General features: G+C 40.7%; 1 protein-coding gene across 1 annotated transcript in view; it reads right to left on the bottom strand.

The window, feature by feature from the left end:
- Positions 1-1499: 1499 nt before the first annotated feature.
- The window catches only part of ROS1 (ROS proto-oncogene 1, receptor tyrosine kinase), a 41370-nt gene continuing 21137 nt past the window's right edge, over positions 1500-21732 (bottom strand). Inside the window, 20 exon segments of the mRNA XM_029997809.1 lie at positions 1500-1505; positions 3047-3186; positions 3189-3209; positions 3813-3977; positions 4309-4523; positions 6089-6189; positions 11214-11405; positions 12367-12548; positions 13066-13176; positions 14053-14214; positions 14822-14992; positions 14995-15154; positions 15156-15333; positions 15870-15967; positions 17144-17328; positions 18205-18396; positions 18853-19006; positions 20234-20327; positions 20329-20377; positions 21077-21133. Of these exon segments, the coding sequence (XP_029853669.1) occupies positions 1500-1505; positions 3047-3186; positions 3189-3209; positions 3813-3977; positions 4309-4523; positions 6089-6189; positions 11214-11405; positions 12367-12548; positions 13066-13176; positions 14053-14214; positions 14822-14992; positions 14995-15154; positions 15156-15333; positions 15870-15967; positions 17144-17328; positions 18205-18396; positions 18853-19006; positions 20234-20327; positions 20329-20377; positions 21077-21133 (2633 nt within the window).

Raw genomic sequence — 21732 nt, 5'->3', positions numbered from 1 at the left:
CAAAGAGAGGGACGGGGACCCAGACAGTGGGATATAAACAGAGAGGGACAGCACGTGGGACACAAGGTTGCAGAGAGAGAGATACAGGGAAGTGGGAAGAATGACAGAGAAAAACAGCGGGGCAGGCAGCAGGTCAGAGAGCTGGAGAAAGAAAAAAATACTGCTGGTGAGCATGAGAGGAGAGTAGAGCCAAAGGAGATGAATGGGAAGCAGGGCAGTGGGGTGCAGACAAAAATAATGATAGGCAACAGGACAGAGGGATTGACAGAGAAGTAAGGAACAGGCAACAGGACAGAGGAATGGAATGAAAAAATACTGATAAGCAACAGGACAAAGAGATGTAGAGAAAAGGAAGGAGGGAGAGAGAGAAAAAGGTGGGGATAGAGTGTGGGACATGGAGAGACAAAAAGCAGGACAGAGGGACTGGGGGCAGCGGGGGGAACCAGATGCAGATTAAGACAAAGAGTTGGAGAAGGGGAAAAAATGATGATGGGCTGCTGGACAGAGATGGAGGAAGAAAAAGTAAGGGCAGAGTAGGGAAGAGAGAAAGGAAGAAAGGGACAGCTGGCTGGACAGGGGGATATAACTAGAAACAATGAGACAGGCAGGGGGACAGGGATAAAGGCAGAATAACCAGTGAGAGGAAGCGGGATGGATGGTGGGACAAAAAGAAGGGGCAGGGAGCAGGACTGAGAGATGGAGGAAGCAGCATCAGGGGCAGAGGAATAGAGAGAGGAAAATACAGGTTGGAGGAAGGACAAGGGAACAGAGAGAGGAAGAGAATGACAGAACCTGGACAGAGGGTGGAAGAAAGAAAAACCAGTGACAAGCAGCAGGCCAGAGGCACAGGGAGCATGGGGAAGAAGGGACAAGAGGAAGGAGAGAGGGATACAGAAAACGAGGGATAGGGAGTAAGAAAATGGAATACAGAGAAAAAGAGAGGGATGGGGAAAAGGACACTGGGATAGAGAGCAAGCAGAGCAACAGGGAGAATGACAGGGAGATGGAGCCAGAGGAAAAACAGAGACTGAAAGCAGGACAGAGAAATGTAAATGGAAAATTAGGAAGGGGGAGCAGGACTGAGGGGTGGAGAGACAACGAGGGATGCAAGAATGACAACAGAGAGGGAGGGATGGGGAGCAGCACAGTGGGGTGGAGAAAGAGAGGGATGGGGAGTGGGGCAGAGAAATGGAGAAAGAAAATACAGTGATGGGGAGCAGGACAGAGGACTGGAAAGAGAAAAATAAGACAAGGGAGAAGACTGAGGAGCAAAGAGAGAAGAAAGGTCGAAAGAAAAGTTCAGAGAGGTAGAGAAATCCAGAAAAAGTAAGATGGAGCAAGGAAATGTAGGGTTGGTGAGCAGGACAGAGGGATAGAGAGATGGGGGGAGAAGGAGAAGAAGAACAAAGGAGGAACAAAGACTGTGACAGGGCACAGGACGTACAGACAGAGAAAAAGGATGGGGAACAGGACAAAGGGATTGAGAAATAAAGAAAGGGTTAGACCTGTACAAAGAGACCAAGAAGGAAAAAAAAAAAGTGTCAATGGGCTAGAGGACAGAGACAGAGGAAAAGAAAAAAGGGCCAGGGAGCTGGACAGAGGAGAGAAGTTAAAAAGGGAGAGCTGGATGGACAGGGAGGTATAGCAAGAAATGAGACAGGCAGTGGGACAGAGAAATAAAGACAGAAAAAATGGGGACAGGAAGCAGGACAGAGGGACAGTGAGAGGAAACAAGGGGCAGGGAGTAGGACAGAGGTGGAAAAGAAGCACAGGGGCAGAAGGCTAGAAAGAGAAAAAAGGACAGGAGGAAGGATGGGGGTGTGAGGGGGGAAGAAGGACAAGGAGCAGGACACAGATTGTGAGACAGGGACAGTGAGCAAGACAAGGTGATACAGAGAGAGAAAAAAGGGCCAGGGAGGCAGGACAAAGTGAAAGACAGGCAAAAATAAAAGATAGGGAGCAGGGCAGAGATGGAGGGGGAAAAGCCTAGGATGGGCAGCAGGAGAGATAGATGGCGAAGGAAAAAAAGCATTGGGCTGCAGGACAGAGATAGAGTGTGAAAAAACTGACAGGGAGCAGGATGGAGTGACAGAAAACAAAAAACCTGAAGAAGGAACAGGACAGAGAAATGGGGGGAAAGACAAGGAGAAGGACAGAGAGATGGAGCAAGAAAGGAAAGGAGGACAGGAGGCAGAACAAAGAGAAAGAGAGAGACAAGGACAGGGAGAAGGACAAAGGGATGGAAGAGGTAAAAAATAGTGATGGGCTGCAGGACAGAGCTGGAGGAATTAAAAAACCAGACAGAGAGCATGACAGAAAAAAGGGACAGAGAGCAGGACAGCATTGGAGGAAAAAAAACCTGTGATGGGCAGTGGGAGAGAGAAATGGAGAAAGAAAAAATACTGAGGAAGAGAGAAAAGAGAAGGGATAGCTAGCTGGACAGGAGGATACAGTTAGAAAGGATGGGAGAGGGAGTGGGACAGAGAGAAAGACAGAAAAGATAGCAAGGAGGCAGGGCAGAGGGACAGCAAGCGAAGAAAAAAGGGACAGGGATCTAGAAAGAGATGGAGAAAAAAGCAGCAGGGACAGATACAACGAGATACGATGGGACAGGAAGCAAGACAGAGTGAGAGACAAGAATAATGACGAGAGAGAGAAAGACAGAGACTGTGAGAAGCACAGGAGGTTGGAGAAAGAAAAAGAGGTATTAGGAGCCCTGCAGAGAGATGGAGGACACTAAAAAAGGGCAAGGAGCAGCACAAAGGGTCAGAGAGAGTAAGAGATGAACAGGAAGGATGGGGACAGTGAGATACAGAATGAAAAAAACCAGTCATGCGCTTTCTGTTCCAAATTCTATTACTGCAATTGTGTGCATTTGTGTGTGCAATAGATAATTCCAAAGATACTCAGGAACATGTCCTTGCAACTCTGCCTGCAGCTGACTAGCCCTGAAAGCTGCTCATTCCTCTCCAGGGTTTCACTTGCTTACATAGACCTGGTCCCAGTACCCATTACAGGTGAGGAATGGGATTTAAAATACTAGTACCTCCTTCAGGGGGGCTCGAAGGGATACAGATGTTGTTGGTGCCTTGCCCCAGTATGTGTATGGAGTGTTGGTAAAATCAAAGAGTGCAAATGGTTCCAGCCAAACAACTCGGTAGGATGGCACTGTCAGGTTGGGGGGGGGAGGCACCGTTCACTCTCCAAAGGCTCTGAATGAAATAAAACAGAGTAAAATAAAACAAAACATTTTTTTCCCCTCTCCTAAAGGCCTTCAGTTTTCCAAAATTCCCCTCACCAAGCTGGTCAACTAAATCAAGACCAAGCTTCTCTTCCTGTGAGTAATCATTGTTTCACCAGCTCCTGTGGCACTGTAGCACTGTGTAGAAATCTGCTAGCAACCTGCCCTTTGAATTTAAAGTAAAGCTTGCCAAATGTGCTAAAATTAAGTGTGGGTGAAGGCTAGATTTCACATTCAGGCAAAGGCTGTCCCACTGGTGGCTCAGAGGACACTTCTGTCTCAGAGTTACTGTGAAAGGCGCTCTCACACATCTTTGAGCACTGGGAGCTCCTTGCCTGGCACTTCACACCCCAGCAGCTAGCCCAGAGCTATTGCTAAGCCCCTGTTCCTCCTGTGCTGGTCTCAGTGATGGAGAAACAGGACAGTCTCCTTTATATTTACAGTTTAGTTTGGTTGCTTGACTGATTTGTAAATGCTGGAGAAGAAAAAAACTCTATTTCTGTTTAAAAATAGATACATCAGCAAGTAGTGCAGTAATACACTTAGATAATAAGGAGTAATTGCGTGAATATCCTCACACGTAGAGCTTTTGATGCCATGCAGTAAAAGACAGTTCCCCATTCCACATTTGTGGAGGGACTCCAAGTGATGTGAAAACTTGAAGAATTTCCTTTAATTCTGGAGGAAGACCCTGGCACTGAATCTGGAATCACTTTTGGTGTAAAGGAAAAAATTCCTGTCCATAGAGAGAGGAAGAAATAATTATAATTTAAAGAGTATGAGCAATAGGTAGACTTTCAAACCTGACTTAAAGCATTAAAGTACTGTGGAAAATCCTATAAGCTGTCATTAGATAGAAACGATGAATAATACCACCATGTATTCTTTTTAGCCATACACATTAGCTTTTAAAATTGCACATTATCCAGGTATAACCTGATATATTTATTAATAAGTTGCTGTTGTTCTTATCTTTTGTCAAATGAATAAAGAATTTCAAGAATGAAGAATTACAGGCTGACAGTGAATACCTTTATTGAGGGGTATAGATAAAGAAAATAATGTACCTGGCAAAAGTTTAAGTGATGTGTGAACAAGGATAAAGGCTGCAAACTCTGCTGGCTGCAAGAAGGGAATGCTAAGGCTCTGATTGACTTCTTGAGTTGCAATGAACTGAAGACTATCAATCCAGAACAGACGACCACTGTAGTATTCTAGTACACCCTGAGATATTTCTGAAGTACTCCATGCTGCAAATTCTGTGATGAAGGCATTACCACAACTGTGAAAACATGTATGAAATTAGCAAACTGAAAACACACGTGTAGAGAGAATGAGATTTATGTAATGTTTGACACACTGATAAGTTTCTCATCATTCAAATTCTTAATAATCATGTAGGAGGCAGAAAAACAGTTCAAAAAGTTTTCTTTAAGTTCTCTAAAGCAGAACGCTTTTTCAGAGTGGCACATTGCAGGAGCACCTGCAAAAAAAGCCTTCATTCCCTTGATTTCATTAGAAAGCAATTATAAAATGCTTTAATATTCTGACGCATGGATACAGAAAAATTGAAAAATCAGCCCACCTTCTCTCAGCAATTCCACTGAAACAGTGCAGTGGAGCCTACTTCACAGCATGAGATTCATTCTACTTCACTAGAGCAGGTCCCCAGTTGAATTTGACCCTGCTAGTTTCCTTGATAACCTTCCATTATTTATTAAATTCTATTAACATTTTCCTCCACTGGGATCACTGGTGATTTAATCTGTCTTGTTACTTCTATGTCAAAACTTACAGGCCTTTTTTGGTCCCAATTTATCTTCTGGGTAAGAGATTAAACGTGTTGTAAGAGGCATCATTTTGCCATCTCAGAACTGTCTTTCAGTTTAGACGCATGCTATCCAAAACAAATTTGGAAAAGCTTTGACACACCATCAGGTCCATTAGGATGGATTGCTTCTAATGTCTCTATTCTGACATGCAGGGACAATGATTTATGTCTGCCAATTGGTTCACAATGGAGCTGCATGTTCTAGCTAAAACTAGTCAACATATTTTGATTCTGTAAATGTTTACCATTAATCATAGGAAGTTTAATAACAGTCAGAAAATTCAGCTGATTCCACACAAAGCCAGCCTGCAACATTGTGAGGACATGTAAATACAGATACTGTTCAATTAAGTTTAAGAAGTTTAATCTGATGCTTGAAAAAGAAAAAAATGGCACCCTCCATATGAAAAGGAGCAAAAACAGTTTTATGAGCTACCACTCATCATGTACTTGGCAGTTACAGAACAAATTACCATTTTTCTCCAGGTCTTAGTATATATTCAAGCTGACCCATAAACATGGTTTTGTTTGGTTTTTTTTTTTTTCAACTTTGCCTTTCAGGAATAATGCAGCTATTTCGTGCTCAGGATGATCAAGAGGAAAGCCTGCTGAGTACTGATTGCTCAGGTGAGAAAGTGGTGTCAGTTCGAGTCCTCAGCTCCATGCAAGATGAACAAGTTACAGCTCTAGGCACTTGAAAACTGTCAGGTGTTGTAAATGCCAAGATAAAATAGGCAATAAATGGTGATTATTTCCTAAAGCTAAGTCTAAAAATTGATGAGCACGACCTCAGTTCAGTTGAGCTTCCATAATGTGTTTCTCTCACTGTAAAACCGTGTTAACAACCTTCTCAACATGTAGTTTGCTGTCAGCTAGCTGTGATCATTAGCTCTTCTTTTTGTTTAATGTTAAATTAATAAGTGGTATGCCCAGCATTGGACAAAAATTGTTTTTAAAGAGTTATCACAAAAACTAGAAAATACAGACTTTCTTACCTCTGTTACACATTTACTTACCCTTCTTTGCAAAGAGAAGCTCTGTATAGGTTTAGGCATAGACTATCTTGCACAAGCCAGTAAAGAAAACCACAGGTGAGATCCAAAGTTAAACCAACCACCTAAGAAAAAAAAGTCCAAATGGCAATTTGAACTCACCTTCCCTTCTGAGGTAAAAGCCCTTAGGCATAACTGTTGTCTAGACAGCATCATGAGTAGCTCTTTAATGACAAAAATAACATTACTACCATGAATGTTTATTCTAACCCCAAAATAGGTAGGACTAGAAAATAATCAGGTCCTTGGTGGACACCTATTTATAGCAGCTGATGATTTTCTAGATAGCATTTTATGAACACCTGTCACATGTTCATCCCTGGAGTATCTGAGTACTTCACATATGATGGCAATAGTGTATCAAGTGATTAATGGAACTACCTGTGAAAATTTCCACAACACCTCTGGTAATTTAACATCCTTTGTCTGAAAGAGGTTGATATCCACAAGAGTGGTTGATATCCAGTCTGAAAGTCAGAATCACCTTTTGAAAGAAGTATTTCAGATCTTTTGTCTTTGTTTTCTAGCTTTGATTTTATGCATACAATATTTAATGTGTTACATTATTTATGGAAAATACATGCAAAATTTTTATTGACTTATTTGGTTAAACAGGAAATTCATGGACTCATAGAATGGTCTGCGTTGGAAGGAACCTTTAAAGATCATCTAGTTCCAACCCCCCTGCCATGGGCAGGGACACCTTCCACTAGACCAGGTTGCTCAAAGCCCCATCCAACCTGGCCTTGAACACTGCCAGGGATGGGGCAGCCACAGCCTCTCTGGGCAACCTGTTCCAGTGCCTCACCACCCTCACAGTGAAGAACTTATATCTAATCTAAATCTGCCTTCTATTCAAAATTTACATTTTGGTAAGTCATTTATTATTAAAGAAAGAGTCAGGGCGGGGCTGGGGGAACAGGGCAGGACAAGGATGAAACAATCTTCCTGTTCATTACTTCAATATTTCATCTTCTTTTAAGGTAGGTGCAAGATTTTTTGTTTATTTTTTAAAGGACCTAATATTCAAAACAGAGCTTTCTTGCTTTTGCAGTAAACAACAGATTCGATACCATATGCAACAATAATAGAAATCGGACATCTAATAAACTGCTCTGTGAATAACAAGGAATTTGCTTCCACAAATTAGTCTGCTAAATGTTATCAAGTTCAGTTTATGTCATGTCATTAGCACAGCTTGCAAGTTTGTTAGGGGCCTCTCTGAACATGTTTTCCAGCAGGTCTCGAACTTCTCATTCAAACACTAGTTGTATCTATTCTTCCATAAGCTTAAATTTCCATTATGGATGTAAGTGGAGCAGCCTTTTTTTTAACTCTTCATTAATAAACTGCAGAAGATGATGACAGGAAAGCAAATGCCATATCGCTTAGTTGCCTGTTGGTCCTTATGTAATCACATTCTTGACATATTTCTGTTGACATTGCATGTCAGAAAATCAAGGTCTGAATGATTGCTCCTGTAGGTTTTCCTGTTAAAAATATCTTACAGTATGTATGTGCCTGAATGCATATTTAATCAACCATGTTATATTTTATCCCATTTACCTATTCTCCCTCCCATGCTAAACAACAAATTAAATCTTCCTGAATCTACCTTGTTTTTTTAAATGTTTGGGTCTCTTTCCTTGCCCCACTTTTTTTCTGCAACTATTACATTTTCCCACAGACACGCTCATCTTCTTTATCCTGATCCTGTATCCCCATTAATAAAAGGCAAAGAAATATTTGTACTATTCATCATTGGGAGTTAGTAATTTAACATCTCCCTTCTGTTATGCTTCAAAAATAGACGAACTTTTTCCATTTCATGAGAGGTATTAGTCTGGACACGATATGTAGCTGTGGTTATGCAATGTAACTCAACAGCATAAGATGCAACATAAATTTAGCTACTTGAAATACCCTTTGACTAGAAATATTAAGAGACCACACCTAGAGGGTCCTGCCCCCTCGGGCATATAACGCACTTTGCTGGTCCTCTATAAATTACTTTTGTCCCAGGCATATTGTACAGTGTAAACGACTTACTAAGTGCTTTGGAAATTCTGTGCCAGATCCTAAGCTGGAATAAATCAGAGTAGCTCTGCCAAAATCAATCAAGCTATGCCAATACGCACCAGCTAAGCTAAACAACTGATTGGAAAATAAAATAATTGTCATAAAAGGATCTAGTCCCTGCAAAAGAAATTGGACTTTCAAAGCTCTGCCTTTGTATTTGTTTAGGAAACATGCCATCTCCACAGTAGTCTCTTCTATTCCTATCACTCAGATTTCAAGGGGATACAGCTATATACTGCTGAAGATCCTGTACTGACCAGCTGAACAGCAATTCTTTATCAGAAAAACAGCTAGTGAATATCAGTAAGAAGCAGCTACGTAGAGAACATGCTCTAACTGTTGGATAACAGCTACTAACTATTACCTCTGTGTTTTAATACTGAGGTAAGAGGTATTCTTTTCAGCACAAAGGACTCCGTTGTGTGAGGAAGATACATATTAGTACTTGTGCAAACATATAGTTGCATCTTTATGTGGGATAATAACAACCAGCTCAATAATTCCACCATTAAAGAATGTTGTACTGCCCTTTTTTTTCTGATGGGTTTATTTTAGGTTTTATTTTATTAAACACCTGTCAGCTATAACTGGTCACTTCTCAATCTAGACATTTTACCTTGGCTTTTTTCCTGTATGCATCACAGCAGGAGGCTGAGTTCAGGAAGTCAGTGCATAGATTAGGGGCAGCAGAGAAGCAAAAGAGGAGATGTTTGTTTGTAGGAGGTGTGAATAAGTGGATGGTTGAAGGCTGGTATCACTGACATAGAGAAAGGTGCAGGAAAAAAAAATGACAGGAGCAGACAAGCAGTCTTATTGCCGCCAAGGTTCCTGAAGACAAGAACAAGAAATTTGAGTTTAGCACGAGGCAATTCAGAGAAACAGGTAGTGAATCAAAGGAGAAGGGCAAGGAAGGTGATGTTTGCCGCTTAGAATAAACTGCAAATTGTCAGTCCTTTGCAACAGATCACCCAGAAGATATGTGATAAGTGTAAGCGTGCTGTTGAGCTTGAACAGCATCTATCTTCCCATGAAGACAGTCCACACCAGCCAGCTTCCACAGAGAGGTGTGAGGCTAGTACTGGAAAATACAGTGACCCTTTGCAGCACAAACATTCGTCTCTACATGTGACAAAAGTTTTTCAGTTCTTCTTTATTTAGGTTTGCAAGTATAGCAGGTGCCACACCAGAACCAGCTTTCTGTCTCCTTCCCAAACCCTCATGAAGGTAACAGAGACCTGTGAGATCAGCTGGCCTTTCCGAATGTTAGTTGCCTTTCAGAGACTAAAACAGGCCTGGCTTTTTTTATCATTAGAGAAACACCAGCCTCTTTTCCTTTGGGAAAGGAGATTGAAATGTTCTGGGGAATGCTACAAAGCTAACCAAGAGACATAGTTCTGTAAAGTTTAGAAAGGGTCTTTAATAGAGAACCTGGCTTTAGGTAAAATGGGAGCACAGGTTGTACAACAGATGGAATAAAAACAAAGGCTTCTCTTTAGCAAGAGCTGTGTTTTAAAGAAAGCTGTTGCAGCAAATAACATAGCTGAGTTGACCTCCCCAGCTACACGGGAAGGGGAAGGGGAAGGAATATAACATCTGCAGCTGCTGAGACCCTGGCAGATCTTTTCATGAGGTGAATATTCAGTGTCAGAGTTCCTTCGCTGCATAGGCAGCACTGAATCCCACCTAGCAAGAATGAGGACAAGTCCCTAGCATGGCAAATCCCACATGGTGGCAGAGGCAGGATGGGCTTGGGGAAGGCAACATTGATCTATGAGGAGCCAGCAGTGAACCAAGGCCTTAAGAGACTTGATAGGACATCAGAGAGGAGTGAGTAGAGAAGAAAGGCGTGGGAGAGGTCAGCAGAGATACAGAGGTTGTCTGTGAGGACCTCAGAACACATCAAAAAGTCTCTGGGTAGGGAAGGAGAGTTAATGCACTCCCACATATAGCAGGGGCTTTGGTGAGCTATAGGTGGGAATGGCATCTCTATTTCCCCTCTACCAGCCTACCCCTGCATGGGACCTATTATCCACCCTAACAGAGCTAAAACAACCACCCCCTATCCCTTTTTTCCCCCTATACTATCCCCAACCTTTACTCACTCTTCAAGAAGCCCCCTTCCCTTCTCCCTCAGGAGATGCTCTGCTCTGCAGCAGCCTCTTCTCAGCCTCCTGGAGCTCCCTAGCAGCCTGGAGCGAAGAAAGAGAGGCCAAACTGGGGCCAGGACTGCACCTGACTCGAGCAAGGGAGAAAGAGAAGGTGGGGAAGGGAAGGGGCGAGCTGGGGATGGAGACCCTCGAAGATCCCCAAAGCACAGGACTCGCTGTTCCTGCCACCACGCGAAGGACGGGGGTCAGGCAGGATGGGGACTGTCAGCGGCAGATCTGGCACCCTCGCCAGCACTGCAGCAGCAGCAAGCCGTGCTGGACCGCGGCAGGGGACAGCTGCACTTTTAGGGCAAGTATGGCACCAGCTGCCCCCCCCCGCCCCGCACGGACAAAGCCTGTCTGCGCAGCAGCCCCTCTGCAGCCTGACGTGCAACTCCAGCGTCCCTGGCAAGTGTCCACCCCCCAAACCGGCCCTGTCGGGACCCGTGAGCTGGGGAACATCCCAAAGGAGGCAGGGTGCTGTGGAGCTCTGGATCCGTATTTTGATGGGAAAGCCAGAACTGACCATTACGCTTAAGTCGTTTGGGAAAAGCAAGTATCTCTCATGTATGGGAAGGAGAAGCATTACAACCATAAGGACATCTTTAATGTCACATTTTGTTGCAAGGGTCTGGCTTTAGAATTACGGGCCAAAGTTTTGGTACAGCTATTACATGGTTTAATTCTTACCCTGTCCTAAAAATGATATAACAATGTTGCAAGAAAGGCATGTTATTCTCCTGATCATTCTGGTCATAACACGTCAATTTTGACAACCATGAACACGAGATCTAACCGCTAAAATACAACTCCCCGCAAACAAACAAACAAACAAAGTAAAATAAAATAAAAAATTCACTCACCTGTTTACCAGTAAACTGTAGCTGCTCTTGTAATATAAGACACTCCTCTCCATTCAGTCTTGTGCTCTCCACTGAATACAGTGTGGCCCAGTACAAATAGCCATTTACTGAATCCACTGCTAGATCCTTCACTAGGAACACAACATAAGCCACAACATCCATATGGCCTCCCAGCAGTGATTTTCTGTAGATCTAGGGACGAATGAATTGTTTTTAGCATCACACCTGAATCATCAGCCATGATCAATTGAGTATACATAAGTGATTTTTCCACAGCTGTTTATCAGAAGCTTATGCAAGCCTTAGGCTTTCAAAGCCTAAACCTTTTGCATTCAAAGTATAAAGATGAAGAATAAGGCAAAATTATTAGTTAATGTTTGCCAGAAAGTAACAAAAGAAAAAGCTGAAATATCTCTTCCCTTTGCTTTCCCAGTTTTGGCAGCCTTCTGTCTGACAGAGTTTCTCACCCACTTCATATTCACTATTCACAAGTGTAAATGAGGGTGCAAGGCAGTGTGAAATCTGGCCTTCTAGCTCCAGTTTTTAAAACAGCTTCTCACTTTGCACTTACAAGAAATGAGAGGCATAATTTGACAGCACTGCATAAATTAACACTGCAATTTTGAAGTCAGATACCTTTTAAATAATTCACATGTCAATGTTCCTGATATGAGAGTGTACAAAGTGCAATGGTAATTATTTTTTTATCTGTAGTGATATGCAAAATATCACAGTACAGAGGCCAATCTTGAAAATCTCTCTGTAAACAAATCGTGTCAGATTTGATTAAAATAAAGTCCATCTACTTCTTAGCTGAAATCAGCTTGGCAGCCTCCATTTTCACTATCTTCACTTGTTTTTACAATGTTGAATCCAACAAAACTGTTGATAGCGTGTTTGATTTGCCTGTTTTGCACTTGGAATTCAGCATCCTGCATTAGTGAATATTAGTGAACATTTTAGCCCAAACTTTTGTATAACTCTGGAAAATCACACAAGCGAAGAAAGGCCTTCTTGTTCTACACTACAACAGCAAAGGTCCAAATGCATCTCAAGTTGCAAGAAGTAAGGATTATCTTCCCAAATACTGTTTTATAGTCTTTCTTGTTGTCTTTAGGGTTTTTTTCCTTTTAAGAAGTGCAACTATACCTACCATATTTGTTTTGCCAGCCCCGTACAAGCACTGACCCAACCAGTCAAAGGCCAACATCCTTGCATTTCTGACATGAGATACGTAAGTATTCTCAGTGGTACCCTCTCTTTTGTTCAATGACCAGGTCTGAACTTCCCCCATGGAATTAATCCAATAAAGACTGTCATTATACCACTCGAGGTCTTGAAGAAAAAAGGGAAGATACTAAGCATTTCACAAACATGTAAATAAAAAAAACGTATTTTTTTAAAGAAAAAAAAGTAGCCAGACACTTCAGTTTTTTAAAAATGAATACAAATGAACAGTTAGGCTCAATTAACATAAAGATAGCTACTTCCTTATAGGAATACAGTGTACATATATAGTACATATTTAGTACATATATAGCCCTGATGATTATAAATGTATGATATATATTGAGATGCTGGAGACAGAACTATTTAGTTCAGAGAGTTGATTTTGGCTCGGCTGTAACTGTGGTGATGTCACTAGGGTTTCACTAAGGATTAATTTGATCCATAAAGTAGAAGAGGATGGACACAAAGGCTTGGCTCAGTGAAGCTGCTTCAATGCACTGCGTTCAAGTCTAGACTGCTGCAGTGAAACCTCTTGTCTTTCAGTTCTGTTGAAGAAATTTATGGAGAGCTAATAAATGCTGACAAGTCTGTAGCAGCAGCATACAGTTTGTTTAGTATTTACCCGCAATATTTCTTATATGAGGATGGAGGAGTTCTCCTGGCCCGTAGCTATCCAACCGCTGCTTCCAGAGCCCTTCAGCCCCCACTGCCAGCATATACAGTTCTTCTTCAGCTGATAAAGAAAGAAAACTGCAGTTATGCACACCAACAAGCAATTGATGTATAATATTTGTATTTCAATAGCAGGGTTTCCTGCTTCTGGAAAGTTACAGAAACACAGTTAAAACTGCCCTTGCCCTAAGGAATAATCGACAAAGAAGAAAGGCATGAAAATAACATAATTTGAGAAACTCAGAGATTCGGGGCAGGTTTAGATCCAGAACAATAAGGCAGTTTAGAACCCTATTAGATGCTTAAAAACCACTGTGGGTTTGGACTTGTCCTTACCAAAGTCAGGCAAAAGTCACCCCTAATCTCAAGTGCCAGTCCAGTGCCTTAAGTTGAAAGCTGTTTTCCCCTCAGACATAGGTTATTATGGGTGAACTAGGTTTCAAAAAACATTCCAAAGATCTACAAATCTCAGACATTGTGCACACATCCATTTCCCCCATTATCTATGCTCAAACCAAGGATTTTCAGCTTTTAGTAAGCCTGCACTGTCACATAAACTGTCATTAACCCCCAAGGCACTGCTCAAACCACTTCATCATAGAAAGTGCTTTACAGAGCACAGGAAAGGAATAATACCTCTCATGCCTGTTCATTTGATAGTGTATCAAATAATGTGTTTGGTAGTGTATTTGCATTAGAAAAAAAATATAAGTAGTAATAATAAATACATAATATATAATACCATTATTGTAGTTTGAGAATCTTACTACTTTAACTAAAGCAAATTTACTTATCCTGTATTCTTTAACGTTCCTAAGACAATCCTTTTTGTGCTCCTCATTTTGCAGTCTTTGCCCAAAAGTCTGGGCCTCACCAGGTGGAAAGCTGTATGCGTAACGTATTCTTCATTTCTCCTTGGTGACAAAGCAATTCTCACCTTCTTCTAAAGTTGTGCCTCTAAATGACTCCAACCACGGCCCTTCACCAGCAGAAGACAAAGCTCTGACTGACACTTCATATGCGACAAACCATTCCTCCTCAGATGGGTGCCGAGATGACAGTTCCACATCACAGGTCCAGTTCTGCCAAGCAGATAGACCTGTGAGATGCAAACAATCATGTTATTACAGAGTAGATGGCTGTAACAGATGATACGCATTCTTTGAGAAAACTGTATGTTGGAGACTCATTTCAAAAATGCCAGTATCAGGGAAATTAGGAAAGGGATAAACTAAAAATTTACACTCTCTGGCTCTGGGACTAACCAAGAATAGTGGTTCAATCCCCCATGAGGTTGGAAGAACCAAAATTTTCCCCAAACAGGTAATTTTCTGCTGTTCAAAGACACAAGCACAAAGGATAGAGACCATAGCACAGTTACTGATCAAAAGACATTACGTTTCTGTGTGATACCAGCCACCAACATTACTGCTACTCCATACCACACTTAAGATGGACCCTTGCCTAAAATCCCTTGCAGATGACAAATGAGTTACCAATATGAACTTGTATTAATTTAGCCAGACAATTTAGCTATTTTACTGGCAAATCTTGGGTTAACTTTTTCAAACTGAAGTAATTCTACATTTTCCAGCAGGATCTGCTATTGAAGTCACCAAAGCCTAGCATCAGGAAAAGAGAAACCAGGAAGTTATTCCTCTAGAAAGAAAAGGAGTGGACTTTCAGGAAGAAAGAGCTGAGCTTACTGCTCCCAGTAGTGTGTTCAGGTGGTCTCCAGCTGATCACAGCTTGGTCCAATCCAAATAGTGCCGTGAAAAGCCAAGGAGGAGTTGGTAAAGGAAAAGGCTGGGCTGATGCCCCATAGAAAAACAAGTTGCCAAAGCCAAAGTACTCAGGATATGCCAAATTGCAATCAATACATACTCATTGAAGCTAGAACTCCCCACTGGAGAGACCTCCTCATGGAACACTGCCCAGCCATCTGTGACAGTAAACATGTTATCCTCATAAACAAAGCTCTCCATGTCATTAAGTGGCACGTGTGATCGCAGCGTGTGAAATTCTGAACCATCAAGATAAACCTGACACAAAGACCTGTTCTGTTTTGTTGAAGAAAGTAAGTCTCTTAGACTGGAAGCTGATCATGAAGTCTCTCAGAGCGCTGGATTTCACTACTGATGAAGTTGTGGAGGCAGTGCCAGGAAAGAGTGGAAGGTTTGCTCTGTGTATGCCATCCTCCAGGAGACAGAAGATACAGCTGGCCACGGAGCAAAATAGACCCAAATAACTACAGTGCAACTCTGTAGATGAGTCACAAATATCTTAACAGCTCAGAGATGTGCCTGTCTTTACACAGACAATAGGAAAATGCTTTTGGTGTTATTAATATACATCCTGGGAGAATTAAGCACATCACTTTCTACCTTCTGGGGATTTGGCTGCCAGATTATTGGAGAATATTCTTCCATAATACCTCAAGTGTTAAGCATGGACATTTAAAATGCAGAGAGCTTCATATTCATAAAAGCACTGAATGTCTGAAAACAAAATTTCTGCATTGGAAATACTTTATCTCCTCTGCTAACACCCTAGGGAAGAAAATGCAGAAAACAACACTGCATGGTGTCACTCTTGTTCCAATTGTTTTGTAGTTTGTTATTTGTTGCCAATTGCACTTTTGCTTTGGTAAGGCAAGAGTTTGAAACAGGAACCTAGATGACTAATGAAGTGAAGAAAATTAGAGAGAAGCTTTACAGCACCTTTGACACCAAGTGCTCAAAGGAGGACACTTACCCGTTACAGGGATCAGCTATAACCTTCCTAGGGGATGTCACATAAAGAGGAGCGATGTCTTCAGCTGCTGTGCACTTCTCTAAATGGCAGACGTGTATCTGGGGAACGAGAAGAAAAACTGGTGATGCATTCATAGGGTGTTTGCTAATGAGCAAACAAGCTGACCCGAGATTCCTTCAGGGCAACCAGACAATGAAACACCTCTCTCTCAGTCTGGGTCCTTCTGGGCTCCTGAGCTGTCAGTCACCCGAGTATAACTCTTGTACACAAGTACGAACGCATCAGTGACAGCTTACCCTGAAAGAGCTGTCTATCAGCCATCCTCCTAACTTCCTCCCTCTAAGCTGGAGGGAAAAGCCCAATTTGGGGGGTATAGGCAAACTGTACTTTGAAAACGATCTGGCAGGGAAGGGAAGGAAGTTATTTTCTGATCCTGGGAGCAATGCCTTGGGAATCCTCTAACCTGCAATGGATTCAGAAATCCCTGCCATCAGTCTGCTGTTCTACAGCTCATTTGTATCTTTTTATCACTACTGCTTTTCCTGCTTCCTGTTCCCTGAGCAGTAAGCAAAAAGTCAGACATGGCAAGAGGATTGGGAAAAAAAAAAAACAAAACAAAACCAAAACCAAAAAAACCCTAACCATTTAGGGGAACTTTCTAGTCCTTTGTGTGTTAGAGGACTACAAAGGTACATGCAAAGTCTGACTATTACCATAATTCATGTTTTGTGAGTAGGGAATCAAGTGCAGGGTTGCCATCTACATTTTTACGTCAAGTTCAAACAGTTGTAATCTGAGTTGCCATCACTGGTATGAAACACTTTCCCTCTTGAACATTTTTTGCCAGTTATGAAGGGCATTATAATCACCAACTAGTTATCTGACCACCTTCCTGAGGCAGAATAGGAACTGAACAGGCTAGATGGAAAACCAAGTAACAGAAACAAAGTCATTTAGATTGGGTATGAGGTGGGTGTGAAGTCAGTCTCAAAAACAAAGCAGTTAAAACCAAAGCTTTTTATGTCCTAAGGAGAAAAATAAGACAAGGAGACAGAGTTCCATATAGCCTGTTTGCTTTAAATACGACCTGACATTCAAGCCTTTCTTCTTTTTTAAAACTCTGAAATATATGAATATTATTAAAGTAAAAAATCTGTTTCTATAATTATATTTTGTGCATGCATATCTATCTATAAATCAGATTTTCTCATGTAAAATAAATCACAGTAATGGTTCAAATGAAATAAGAAATTAATTAAGCCCTAGAGCACTACCTTTTCATTCATGACAAAGTATATTCTCTGGTAAAGCCAGTCTACTGAGATGGACGTAATATTCCCTCAGCCAGCGTAAAAGAGCATTAGGTCAGATACATCAGACATATTTGCAGCTCCTTTCACCCAGATTGAATTCCCCTCAGAAAAATAGACAACTTGCTGATAGACATTCACAGAAATTCCTAAAAATAGAAAGATATGTGCACACAGATAATATAAGAAATAAGTTTCATTTTTTCAGTTACTTTTTCTACTTGCCTTAAAATGAAGTATTCTTCAATCTGCAACCCAACATCATTGAGAAAAGTTAACTGTTTTTTCTCCTCCATTTCTAGTCTTCTTTCTGATAATAAGGAAGCTTTCCCATTTGCTATGTAAGTGACATTATTATAGACAATTGCCCTTCAGGAAGGTAATGAGACAAAAAAAAAGGATATGTAACATGCAAACCAACTGACACAATTGTCCCTCTCTGGGGCAAACATGCAACTGGCATCTCCTCACAAAGCACCGTTCACTCTAGAATTCAGGCTAGACATTATCTGTGCCACCCCTGTACTATCAAAGGGTATTTAGTCAGGAGCAACTTTCATTCTCTGGCATCTTTGTGGCTCTGTGAACTTCGGTAGATAAACTCAGATTTCCACATTGTCTCCAAGGACCAAATACAAAACCAGTGTAGATAAGAAATATTAGAGTGGCAAGTAATTTGAGAAAACATGGTTGTGTAGTAGCTTAGGCTACTAAACGCCTCATTATAGAGCTCTGTGCCTCAGACTAGCTAATACATTAGCATACTCTTCAGCCAGTATCTTTTGACACTTCATATTATTTAAGTCTTAAGTTTGAACCACTTCCCCAAATTCATGTTGAGAAAATACAGTCATTAATCACAGGGAAACGTCTGCTTTGGCTTCATCTTACCTCGGTTTAGATACCTGCTGTGTAAAAGTCCAGCTCTGAAGTAGCTGCCTAGATTCAGTGAAGAAAAAGTTGCACTGGGGAGAACAATTCATCTCTTCTTTTCTTTCATCTTTTCTTTTTGTACCTCTAAGTGCTGTTTGGGAAGGTAGAGTAGAACTGAAAGCTATGCCCTCTTGAGGCTCTCAACAGTTCTTGATTCCTACCGGTCAGGAGCAAGTTATATCCAACAATCAATTCATTCGGAAAAAGTGGTGGAGACCAGCTAACTTCAACAGTGTTTGGACTTGAACTCTAAATATCTTTAATGGCAGGAGCTGTCGTAGGAGCTGCAAGAGACAGAAACAACTGACTCTAGGATGGCATTTAAGAGATTTTTTTAGGTACATTTTTAGGTTTCATAGCTGTTGATTCATTTGTACTAATAAATATGATTAGGCACAGCATAAAATTTCATCAACAGTTAACTTTTTTTAGTGCACAGGAAAATGTGTGTGTATTTCAGTCAAAATCACATGCATAATTATGCACAAAAAATATCCAATGTGCCCTCACAATTTTGACCATGTACGTTTCTGTGCACGTTTTTAAAACTAAAAGCAGGAAGAAGCCCTAAATCTCTTAGTTCGAACAAAAAAAGCCTGTAGTATTTTAGTTTGGTCTTCTGCAGCTACCCAATAGACAACATACACATCATTCTGAAGATTACGCATCAATGTTTTCTGTGAAAGAAACAACAAGGAAACCTGAATGTTTCAAATACAGTCCTGAAAGATGCAATTAACAGTGCAATTCATTAACTCCAAAAGCATGTGTCTTGTAACTGGGACTAGATGAAGAACGGAGCTGTAGCTGAGATGTAATGATCCAAACTACTCAAAACACATATTCTGTGAAGGCTTGAAGGTCTTTGATTGTATATGAAGTTTCAGAAACTACCTATATTAATGCATAGACACAATCGCATTTTTTTCTTCCTTCATCTGGCAGCTACTATGTAGGGTGTTATCAGGGCAAAAGAGGTCTCATACAACAACATACATATTTTAGGATAGAAAAGTGCAGCATCCTAAGTTTAAATAAAAGGAAATTCTGGGAGTTATATTCAGCATAGGCTTTGATTTTCCATCCTTTCAGAACTTTTTCTCTTCTCTTTTCTTCAGAACACACTACCAAATCTAAACAATGAGCAGATGGATGGAAGGATGGATGCAATATAATAGTAAATTTGAAGATTAAGGTAAAAAACCCTAAAATAATAACATATTACAGGCAATGTATTTTAAACTGTTGATACATATACTACAGGTTTAAGATCCAAAGGTTAAACTGTTGATACATTTACTACAGGTTTAAGATCCAAAGGCTCCTAGTTACCCTAAAATATTTACAGTCTAAAGTCATTGTTCCCCATTATTTCACCAATGTTTAATTCAGAAGAACTTCCTGCTTAGCAAATTATCTTCACCTTTGATTTGTGGCACCAATTTGCCATGCTCTGTAAATTGGTCTAAAAGAGATGATGACAAGATAACAAGCGTATAGTTGATGCAAAAGAACATAATATGACAGTAACCGTACTGAGTCAGAACAAAGGTCTATCTAGCCAAGTATTGCATCTTTGACAAGGACCAAAAAAATTTCTCTAGGGAAAGGTATAAAAAAAAAAAAAAAAAAAAAAAAAAAAAAGGAAAGCCTACAGTGATATGTCTCCTGAATACTCTCAGTCTTGGCATTTTATAAGCATGGCTCAACATGAAACAATGCCGATGTTTGCATTTAGTAGAACTCAATTTTTTCTTCCATTAATTTGTCCAGTCACTTTTCAAACTCCATTTAGTAATTTTAATATTTAGGAGTTTAAATTTAGTAATTTAACATCCACATGTGCCAGGAAGTAGCTGAACATTTTAACTACACATTCTGTGAGGAAATACCTTCATTTGCTAGTTTTGAACTTGCTACCTGCTAGTTTCCATCAAGGTCCTTATTTCTATGTTGGAGGAAACAGGGAATAATTGCCCACTTCTCAGCTTCTCTGTGCTACTCATGATTTTGCAAAACTCATCGTGTGCCTAACATATTATCCAATATTTTTCTAAAATAAAATGAAGAGCAGAGAAGAACCTATTTCCTTGCAAAGTAAAAGGAAGTGTCCTTCTTTACCTCTGTGTACCTCCAGTCTCCAGGGAGCTGACTGAACTTCCAGTGGATAATATATTTCACCCCAGAAAAGTTAGCTGGCTTCCACCCCAGCTGGGTGGTTTCCAATAGTAGATGCAAATGGTGCTCTAGGCTTGTTCAAGTAATCTGAGGGGAAAATACAATACAACAGTAAGAAAAAACCTTTCATGGCAATCTCTGGGTCTTAAGGGTAAAAGCCTATTACCCCACACACCTGAAAGGTGTGAAGCCAATAAAAACACACAAAAGAATATATTGAAAATGTTGCTGAATAAATCACATGACATTTTAAAGACAGTTTGACAAGTAAGCCCGAACTGGGCCAAGCTCAATGTGAGCAAATGTGACTACAACTCTGCACTTGTGTAAATGTACTTTTAGTTACAGGTACTTAGTAAAATTTTGCTGAATAGAAACCTAAAGAAAGTATGGGAGACTTCTGAAGAGATTTTCAAGGGGCCTACTTCAATAGCACTGTACTGGCCCGATCGTTCCCATATAAGTTGCGGGAGCTTTTGGCAATGATTTCAAGATAGCAGACAGGTCAAGGATGGGTGCTCGACAAAGTATCATCTTAAACAGTTGAGGCTGGATTCAAAAAGTCTCATGTCCATGAAAGGGAGGGAAAAAAAGTTTTATTATAAGGTAGAGTTAACGTCATTGTATTTGTTAAAAGAAAAAAGAAGAGTGGTAATTTTCTGATGAATCAAAACACTCAAGACATTCCTATTTTTTCAAAGAAATCCAGATAATAGAACAAGACTATAATCTTAAAACTGAATTTATCAGACTGTGGATTGGACACAGGACCCTTTGCAGACTTACTTAGTGCTTCAACTCCATATGCATCCTCTGCACTGCTACACCAAAACTTACAGGAAACTGTCCGTGTAGGGTATAGAACTCACTGGTTAGTTTTGTGTAAAGGCAAACTTCCTCCTGGAATTATGCAGACACATTTTAAATACATACAAACCCTGTGGAAATCATTACATTCATTCTAAAAAATAGCAGTAGCACAAACTCACTCCAAAGAGCTTCCCAAGAGCCTTTCCCCCAATTCACTGGGCACTGAATTAGGGTTTTCCTCCTTACACATTATCCCTTTGTGGAAAGCACAAACATGGGTCTACATTAAAGTTGGAAATAGACTTCAGTGACAACCACGGAGTTAGGAAGTAATGGTTTTCAACTTGTTAATGATATGTTCCACATGTTGGATTTCACCGTTTCCTGCTTCATGTATTTCCTATGAATGAGGCACATTCTTACAAATGTACTTTCAGTGAATTTTCAAAATAGTTGAAATTAGTAATTTGTAAGAGCAGCCATGCCTAACTCATACTTCCTTGTTAGTAGTTACTCCTTCTGGTACAGTCATGTCTACAAGCTGCAAACATAATAAATAGCCCAGAGCAGTGAGTTCTCCACACTCTCATCCTAAGAACAGAAAATTCCTAAGAGTCTTCAGTTTAGGTGGG

This window comes from Aquila chrysaetos, chromosome 2 (genome assembly GCF_900496995.4).
Source record: "Aquila chrysaetos chrysaetos chromosome 2, bAquChr1.4, whole genome shotgun sequence".
Classification (NCBI taxonomy): domain Eukaryota; kingdom Metazoa; phylum Chordata; class Aves; order Accipitriformes; family Accipitridae; genus Aquila; species Aquila chrysaetos.
Note: the sequence above shows the minus strand (reverse complement) of the source record. Positions and strands in the feature narration are given on the sequence as shown.